Genomic DNA, 9,938 nt, shown 5'->3' with positions numbered 1-9,938 from the left:
AAATTCTTGTCTCGGGTGACTGCAACACAAATACTTATTGAAAGGGCTTTTACTCTCCTCATACTTGTTGGAGCACTGACAATACAGGATGACCCGAGTAGGAACCACAGTCCATTAATACACACGCTCAAAAAAGGATTGTAGTAAGAGGCGCTGAAAAACCACTGCTTGTCTGCAGCGATATACTGGCACCCCCGCTTTCCAAAACTGAAGAAACCTCCTTTTTACAGCAAAACAAAAGGCAGAATTAGGACTAGACTGAATTAATCTTTTAAAGCCATCGTGTGTGGCAAAAATGCTAACAGCCCTCTGGTGGGACCCTCTGCTAGGAATAACCACCTGCCACCAGATCACTTTGCTGGCTTGTCATCGCTTTTCAGCCAGTGTATCCGTTGCAGCGTGCCTAATTGAAGCTATTCCCTAACTCGGACCACTCCTGACTCCTACACCCTCTGCTCCTCAACTACCTACACTCCAGAAGCTCCTTGAGCCTTAGCCTTTCCAAAGTCCTCCCACATCTGACCCACTTTTCTGCCAACTTCCCACTCCTCCCTCACAGTCCTCCTATATGATCCGTCACATACACAGGAGCCTTCCCACCTTATTCAGTCTGTTTCTCCTAAAGGGCCTTAGCTGCTCCTTCAGTCCTGCTCATGGGCACTGCTGTTATTGCCACTTCCATTGCGCATCGTGTAGCTAAAACCAAAACGAAAACACAACAACAAAACCCAACCAAAACTAAACACGCACACAAAAGAAGTAGCCCAGTGGAACTGGGCAGAAATGTAAGACATACCCAGGAAAAATGACAAACTTTTGTAGGGCTGTACTCTTTGTTTGCTGTTTTCCTTGACTCACCTTTTATTTTTCTCCATTATAAATAGCTTGTTCTCTGTATTTATTGCAGTGTTCTTATAAGAGACCAAATTAAAAGAATTTTAAGATAGTTTTCTGTTCTTTAGTTTCTGGAAATGAAACGAAGATTTGTTAGGTTTTCTATAGGAAAGGCTAATGCAGAACAAGTTATTTAGACTGCCTATGATACTTACCAACAAATTGCTGATAATAGGAACTGCTGTTCTCATTTGAAAAGCTGCATACATCCAGCTTCTTACTTTTTTGCCTTTCTTTTTTAAAAAAATCCTTAATACATTATGACCTATATCTGGAACGCAGTATCAAAAGCTTCAGCCTCCACACCGCAATGGGACATTCTCTGTGCCTACCCACTTCCCAAAGTGTTTTTTGGAGACAACAACAATCAACTCCATAGGCAAATGTCGCATTTTAGACGCATCTTGGTTTGGGAAGCAGCTCTTATACAGGACCACTAAAAACCAAATATTCCAGCCTTTCAGATTCACCTTTTTCTGCAAATAAGTGGCTCAAAGGCGGCCTTCCATGTATCTAATGGCCAATATCCACAGCATGGGACTTCAGCTCTCTGCGTGCTGCAAAAATATTTGTAAGAATATCTAGAGTAATTCATCATAATTGGGGAGGAGAAAAAAAAAAAAAAAAAGAAAAAATACTAAAACCCTCTACAGCACCATTTTTTCCCATAGGTACCTAGAGATGATATTCTAGTTTATCAAGAAAGAGAACAAAAGACAACAGTATAGCTGAAAACCACCTGAATCACAGCAATAGTCTCTCTCTCACCCCAGTTATCTGTCTCCTCACTTATCACATCAGTTTAAGATCTGGCAGATATATTGTGAAAACTGATTCAGAACATTTAGAATCCATAAACGTAAAAAACAAGATAAACCAGACATGTTCAACCCATGCAATATAATGAAAAAATCCCAACCTCTAGAACTGTTTCTTCATATTGAGATCAGAAAATGTAGTTTAAATTGCCAATTTTTTTCCAACAATCTAACTTTCCAAGACTTAATATTTTAATAATAAATGACTAAACATTATAAGGCTTTTGTTTAAAAAGTGTTTTCACTTTAATGGGTTTAGTTAATAACATCATGAATGGTACAAAACCGTCCTTTTTCACATTTCCATACATTGTATTTACGGACCACCTGAAAATCCGGACTAAGAATGCATAAAGTGTCTCTTAATTAGCCCTAGCTTCATTTTGCCATATGTAGAGGAGTTCCGCAGAAAAACATGCATTTGTTAACAATGACATGTTAATATTAGCTTAAACAATAAGATATGGCAGAACGTGCATTGTGTAATGCACAGATATGTAACAGGGTAAGGGAGACCAAATGTCAAGTGTTGGCAACAAAATCAGAAACGGTTGATGACACACTGACATTTTGTGACCATAGTTTTAGCTTTTCTGTTTTAAAATTGTTTTAAATAGTAGTAAATATTTAAATAATATTTAAAATATATTTCCCTATGGAAATCATTTACTTGGAAGACAGCCTGTAAGATTTGACTTTTTAAAAAGTAGCATATCATTTTGACAATATATGAATACAATACGCGTCACAGAACTTCAAAGACCCTAAAGTCATTAGCCATTTGCAGAAACAGTTTTTCAATCCAATTTTGTCTCTGATTTTTTGCTAGCAAAACTTTGGAAAGTAGCATCTCAAAGAAAACCTGCCTTTAAGAGAAATACTGTATTTCAATAAAAACAAGCCTAATGTAAATGGGGATGCCATACAGAAGGAAAAAAATAGTGGAATTAAAAACCCAAATAATTCATCATGCAATTCTTTTAATTTCTGTTTCACTAATTCATAGTCTAAGGAGGGTTTTGCTCCTTCCTAGTGCATCTTCTCTCGCAGTCAAATGAGTGCTCAATTTCCACTGTCAGAATGGTAAGGGATGAAGACCTCACTGTTACTTCAAGGGAAAAAAAAAAAGAAAAAAAGATTGAGGTGTGGGTGCAGAATTAATTATCTAAAATGCAACAAAACAAAGCAAAGTATTTGTGCAAAAAAGTAATTTGTACATTTTCTTTTTTCTAAGTTTGCTTCAGTATAAAAAATCTCTTCAATCCCACTAACAAAGCTTTATTTTGATTTATGATCCTTCAACACACTTGAGAGTTCCATGTTTTACTTATTCTAATTTGGTAAATCAGTAATCCAGCCACCATTTTTGCAGCCCAAGACAAAGATGGAAGCTCCATTATATTCATCTTTAATAGTCTGGGGTAGTTATTTTTATTCAAGACAGTTTTTTCCTGTCTTCTACAGGCACAGTGCTTCTTTAACTGGCCTTGGAAATAAACCAGCCAAAAATAAGCCAGGTCACCTTCTATGGCAGTGCAGAGCATCCTGGCCAGTTGTCTGTTGTTTGGATTTTTTTTAAGTGGTTGTTGCTAACACTAACATTACCTCATTTTAAATATGGACAAGCTACTCCAAAAGCCTCTCATTTCTTTTTTCAGCTTCTAAGGACTCGGATTAAACCAAGTAGCTTCCCAAAGCTACTTCTAGACTCAAAAATCCAGAGTAAGTATACAGTAGCAGTACAGAAATAATTTAGAAAGCACAGAGACCTCTCTCAATTAGTTGCTTCATAGTCATATTAGGAAGGTATGTGAGAGACACAAAGTCCGACAAGTTCTTCGCTATACCACCAGGGAGCCAACTTTATTGTTCCTTCAGTCTGCATCCTAATCATTTTTAAAAGTACAGATTAGGAATTCCCAAACTGTGCTGTGCATATCACTGTAACGCAACAACAGAACTCTGCAATGCGGGCATGTAAACACCCCTCATGAATCTACACACACTGCCAACCACCCCCACCAATAAAGGAATACATTAAGTAAATTTGGGAACCCCCACTATCAATTAAAGAGTATACCAGGCACATTTCTACTTGTATCTCCAGTGTGCATATTTACATTAAAATAATCTCCACCGATTGCTACCGACGTTGGTAACTTCGTTTGGTTTCACCATATAAACTCTAGCTCCTACCAGATTCAACACAGTAGGACTGAAACAATAGCAACTCTTCAACCCTGCGCCTACCCTTCCTTTCACTCTGAAAATTAATTAGCTTGATGATTGCTCCAACAATCTGCACATTCTTCCTAAGCCAAAACCCATCTCCTCTCCTTGATTATAGTAAACATGGCGGTAGCACAATGCATCTATTGACATGAGAGTTACCTCCCTTTTTAAAGCAAAACTACTATGAAGAGGCTTTAAAAAAGGCACGGGCACGTACCCCTTTCTGTTCGCTGTAGTCTGCATACAAACTGTAAAGGAGAATTATTGCTTTTAAAAGATGAAAAGCTTTGGAAATATGGTAAACATCCTACAAGGTTCTAAAACTAATCAGCTAAAATTCTGTACATACTTTAATATTCAAACATCTATTTGATTAGTCAAGATCAAATCATTTCATTTTCACGTCTATTCATTAAACTCTTTATAGTTCTAAGGTCTAATGAATATTTAACAACTAAATAGGATCAAAACAGGTAACGGGGGAAAAAAAGGTCACATGGCAATGAACATTATTTCATTTGGCCAATGAATAGTGAACCCTGCTTTCTTGGCTGAAATTAAGGCACTCAGTGGCAGTGAAAGGATAAAGGAATGAATTTTTTTTTCTGCATTATCTGAAAGAAGACCAACATGACTATTTTTTTAGGACGCCAGTAGAGTACATATCCATTCTGAAAGACTCAGTAAGGCATTCTGTTGGCAAATTTAAAGAAAATGCTCTCCTGATTAGAGCCCATTACATTCATTGTCTGAGTGTGACTAGTGGCACTACTAACTGTTAATAAACTGGAGGGGGAAAAAAGCTACAAAGATGTCTGAAGACTTGAAAGGCACCAAAAAGAGAACAGCTCTGCAACTGCCAGTTCTACAAACAAATATGTAAGCTGTGTTTAACACTGCATATAGTCTATTCAATCATCAATCTTTGTTGACGAAGATAAAGTGTAGTAGCTCTTCATTTAAACTCTCAGTTAATCAAGTGCTAGTTTAGTAAGAAATTTATTTTCACGTATCAGAAAATAATTGCAGTGTCTAACACAACTACACTTAAAGCAAAACTAGTCTAGTATGCATTATTCTGGTTAACACTGAAGCAAACCTGTATAAACAAAAGGGTTACCTCGAGATACATAGTTTACAATATGAAATCAACATATAAATGAATAGGATTTACTGAAAACAATGGAAAGTGTATTACAAAGATACATGAAACAATTTTAACCACAATATTTTCTCTGTGAAAAATACAACTATTAGTGAGATAAAATGTACAATTGAATTTTTTTTTCCAAAAGAAAAAAAAAAACACAGTATAAAGGAAAATATTCTTTTTCTTCAAAACAGGGAAAATAGTTAAGGTCATTGTCTTTCATTACAATATAATTTGACACAAAAAGCAGTCATAGGATTGCACCAACTCCATGTTCAGTCTCCTGAACATGACAATAGTAAAAGGAGTCCATAAAGCATAATGACATTTCTGGATTTTATGATGGCAATATACGTATGCAGAAGCTGATGTCACTCCGGCTCTGTTCACAAAATGTACAAACTCTAAATTTGGTGGCCAGACATGTAAAAATTAGTTCACCCCAACACTGACTTTTCTGTTGCTTAGTCAGGGATGGAAAAATCTGTAGTATTTTAAGTGTTGCTATCTTTTTAGCAATAAAGAAAAAAGTATATGTAGTGCATGCTTTATCACTTGTCAAAAACATTTCTGAAAATAAAGCTAAGTTATCCAATAGTTTACAAAATAGAAAATAACTCTTCAGGTTAAAAATGTGGTTAGGTTTACATTTAGTTCCATCTCCAAAGGACTGATCTCCTTGGCAGCATCACTTTTCCTTAGCAAGAGCCAAGGCACAAAGTTCCATAAAGAGAAATAAAAATGGCTACGAACAAGAACGCAGTCTGGCATTGTAAAAGAAATCAGAGCCTCTCTCTGAGCCTTCTGTTCCACCAGGTTAGTGCCGTAGAAAAATGTAAGATTTGGGATACATTTTTGTTATGAGCATTTCTGCTGGACACGATTCAAGAGTTCGCCAAACTTTTCAAAAAGATCCTCCACCCATTTTATATTTTTCATGCACAGCTGCACAATCTCTTCCTGTCCTAGATCTGTGCTCTTCTTCTGAACAGAAGAAATCTATTTGAAAAAGAGAAGGGGGGGAGAAAGAGAAAGATGCATACACGTACAAATGTTAGGCTGTCAGCATTTCAGAATTTTCATTTTTATAATATTCTGCAGTTAAGACAGACCCTTTTTTGGAAGAAAACCTTTACACTTCAAAAACAAGGAAAAATGTCCCCAGAAATACATTTCTTAGCAATTGAGACAGAGCTCAACTCTCATGTTTGTGCTACCTGGAATATTTCCACCAAGGATTTGCAGAAAAAATAAAGCTAGCTCCTAGGTTTGAGGAGTCAGACACACTGATAAAGTTTGTGTAGTTTATTTTGGAACAGCGAAGAATGCTTGCCTATCCTGAGGGAAACTAATTTCACACAGATCTTGCAAGCCTCCTACCCGAATGATCTGGGCAGCAGGGCCCATTAGGGGCAACATATGTGCTCAGCATACCCTTTTGTGTGCCATGAAGAATTAATTAAAATAGGAGGCTACAATCCATATTCATTTACCAAGAAGAGGAGAACAGTCCCTTCAGTTTGACTCAGTTCCCCCAATAAATTTCCTCAATGAACGTAAAAGTATTTCAAAGTGAATAATACTTACCTCTTCTTTACATGTTAGATATATGTGATATTTGTAATGATGGAGTGAGTGATACAAAGAATACAACTGTATTTTTTCTGGATCTACCGTAAACTCCTGCAGAAAGAACAGTTATTTTAGGTAAATTCACGTTATTTCCAAGACAGAGATATGACAGACATTTTCTTCTGGAAACAATTTTTTTTTTTCAACTGTTCAGAAATGGAGTACTTCATTCAAATAACTGCTTTGACATATTTTAGTACACTATAATTTATATGACATCATAATTATCTCCTATCTCCACTTTCCCTACCACGTTATTTTATCAAAACTAGGTTTGAGAATGCTTTTAATCCTCCTGAATGCACTGCAAGTACAAAACAGGCAAAACACCCCCCTTCTCAAAAACTAATGCAAGAATTACCAAACCTTAACTATTTTTCTACCAGATTAATGGGTATCAGTGTGAAAAAGCACAGTTTGTGCTTCAGAAGAGCTGATCTATGCTTATCTGACACTTACGTTGCTTTGGCAAGAAACACGAGCGTGGGCTGTATTTACAGGTTGTTTGGCTAGCCACTATTTACTGCTGGGAGGTAAGCCTGGGTGAGCCAGTACCGAGCAAAATCAAGTTATAGTCTTCCCTAGGAATACTACGGAAATTAACAATGTGTACATCTCAAGCTTTACAACCTTACTTTTTAAAGCTTTTTTTTTTAATTTAAGACACACAGCTTCATTCTGTCATTGGAAATGAGGAAATGAGCAATACAGAACTAAATTTTTAAAAAGCGTCATCTAATCTCAGTCTTTACAGTGCTAACACTAATTTTTCATTTTTGATCTAGAAGCCATTGTATCATTCACTTCAGAGATTTTGCAGCAAGTTTAAGAAACGGTTATGATTACGAGCTACACAGTGATTTTACCACAACTGCAATGTAGAAGGCAAAACGTGGCTGCTTCCGCAACAGCGCAGGAGGGCCGACTGCTCCACAGAAACGGGCTCCGACGTTCAGGGCAGCAGAGCGGGCTGCAGCAGGGCTCTGCTGCCTGGCTACAACAGGCGAGAGGCACAGCCCCAGCCGAGCTCAGCTCTCCCTTCCCATCCACCTACACCTACCAACTGCTGCCTGCATCAGGGAAGCAGCACGCTACCCCTTCATCTTCCCGCAACCTTGAATACATGCTGCAGAAAACTTAGAGCATTTGGGTCTAAACGTAGAATTTAAATAGGGGAGTACTTATGAAATTATTTATTATATTTTGTCTCCCTACTGCAATACGTTTCACAGATGAGTTAAAAAATGATTTAATATACTGCTTTAAGTGTTGTTTCCCTTGTTACAGAAAAAGCACCCCAGTCAAAGATTTTATATTTTGATAAATCTACCAAAAAACCTAATACATGAAGCAGTATTGTATATAAATGTGTTTATCATATTAGAAGTCAGATGGTGTCAGCAATAAACCCTCTGAACACTCACCTGTGCTAATTTAGTGGTTGATTTAGAGGCCCTCAGTGTTTTCTTGTTGTAAGCTTTACCATTCATTTTGATCTTAGACACAGACGTTCCTCCACTTTTTGTCTTAGAATCTCGAGTGATCACTGTCAGTTCAGGAAAGTTTTCCAAAGCGTTCTTTAAACAAAGCATATAAGGAGAAAGGATTATGAAAAAGTCAAGAATGGCCATCCTGCCACCCAGACTGCTGATAAATTGGCCATTTTTCTTTGAAAAGTTAAGAGTGTGGCCTATTATAAACTATTTGTTCTTCCAAAAAGACCTGATAAAAGGTATTTATCAGATCAAGCAACCATATACAGTTAGAAAAGCATGACCACCAGCCACTACTATAATTTTTCAAGACAAGAAAATCTCCAATTATCATCTGTGATTCTTTCATTAGAAAAAGCAAAAAAAGGCTCCACTAGGCAATTTTTACATTTTAAAATGCTTTCCATTCCATTGCTACCCAAGAATCTCCAAGGCCAAGTTACTTGGAGTTGAGTAAGTACGTAATGCCTAGTCAGGCAGGGGAAGTCTGCCAACTGTAACAGGGATCGGATGCCTAAATATCTTCATAGGTTTTGTCCCAGCTTTTGCAAAATACAAATTAATTGCGTCTTATCGTATCTGTAAGGTAGAAAAGCTTATGCACAGTGAAGTACATGGCTGGTTCAAAAAAGCACAACTTTTTAAGACATATTAACTCATGGGAGTCAACTGCATTTCTACCAGCTTCAGTTTGACATTATTTGCATGAGTATATTTGAATACAACTTTGTTGAATAAGTGCAGCATTATGTTAGTAGCTGCTTTAGAATAGTTGTTATGCTAATGATCTGGTCTGGAAAAAAATATTTCGAGTTAGATGAACATATATATCTTTGTATTATACTCCAGTATGATGGAAAAAATCAGGCATACAGAAAAATGTATCAATGCCGCAGCTTAAGGACCTAATTTGGACTATTGGGTTAAAATACGAAGATGACTAAATGTTTTTATTTTCTTTTAACAAGGAGTACTAGAATTCAGCAACCTCCCCTGCCTATAATTTCTTAGTACTTTATATACATCAGCCATTTTTCTTTTTTATAGAAAAAAAAATTTAGTAAAAAGCTATAAAATCTACTGCACAGAGATAATTGCATAGTGGTAGCAGTAACCTCGACTAGCTAACCTGTCCGTATACAATATTCATTGCAACGCTTTCAAACTGGAACAACTTCAGTAGGTTTAAATTATTTAGTTTTTCTATCCACTGTAATAGCCTTCCTGAAGGTTGACTCTGAGTGTCAATGGGCTTTGGCCACTTCTGCCTTCCTCTGGAGAATTCCTATCAACCAGAACAGTTTACATGGCCGGACCACTGACCTAAAACAGACAAATTTGAATTGGAATGAAGAAGAAAATACTACCAATTTCCACATCTTTGAGAGTACAAGACATAAAATGGTGATAATTATTTCGCAAATTAAATCTACACAATTCAGCTAAGATGCTTCATTTACCAAGCTTCAATTAAAGCAACAGTAATATTTTCTAATTTTGTTTATAAAGAACTGTAACCCAAAGGACGCGATTAACACTTAAAACTATAAAGACTGTTACAGGCAAAACTACCAAACAGTGACTTAATGCAAACTTCAGTGTCTGATTTGATTTGTAATACTGTGCTAAAATATCCCATATTGACTGTACTCAGTGAAAAAAAATTATCTTAAATTCATCCATGCTTACCAATGCAGAATAGTAAAACTATTCAAACTG

At 36.6% G+C, this 9,938-nt stretch overlaps 1 protein-coding gene across 4 annotated transcripts in view; it reads right to left on the bottom strand.

Moving 5' to 3' along the window:
• Positions 1 to 1,958: 1,958 nt before the first annotated feature.
• The window catches only part of QSER1 (glutamine and serine rich 1), a 47,506-nt gene continuing 39,526 nt past the window's right edge, over positions 1,959 to 9,938 (bottom strand). For all 4 annotated transcript variants that reach the window (XM_063332926.1, XM_063332927.1, XM_063332928.1 and 1 more), the window contains 3 exons: positions 8,151 to 8,303; positions 6,682 to 6,777; positions 1,959 to 6,093 (listed from right to left, as the gene is read on the bottom strand). In XM_063332926.1, the coding sequence (XP_063188996.1) occupies positions 5,953 to 6,093; positions 6,682 to 6,777; positions 8,151 to 8,303 (390 nt within the window). In that variant the 3' untranslated portion in view covers positions 1,959 to 5,952. The remainder of the gene's footprint in view (positions 6,094 to 6,681; positions 6,778 to 8,150; positions 8,304 to 9,938) is intronic.

This window comes from Chroicocephalus ridibundus, chromosome 4 (assembly GCF_963924245.1).
Source record: "Chroicocephalus ridibundus chromosome 4, bChrRid1.1, whole genome shotgun sequence".
NCBI classification, from domain to species: domain Eukaryota; kingdom Metazoa; phylum Chordata; class Aves; order Charadriiformes; family Laridae; genus Chroicocephalus; species Chroicocephalus ridibundus.
The sequence above is the reverse complement of the archived record's forward strand: the minus strand, read 5'-3'. Positions and strand labels throughout refer to the sequence as shown.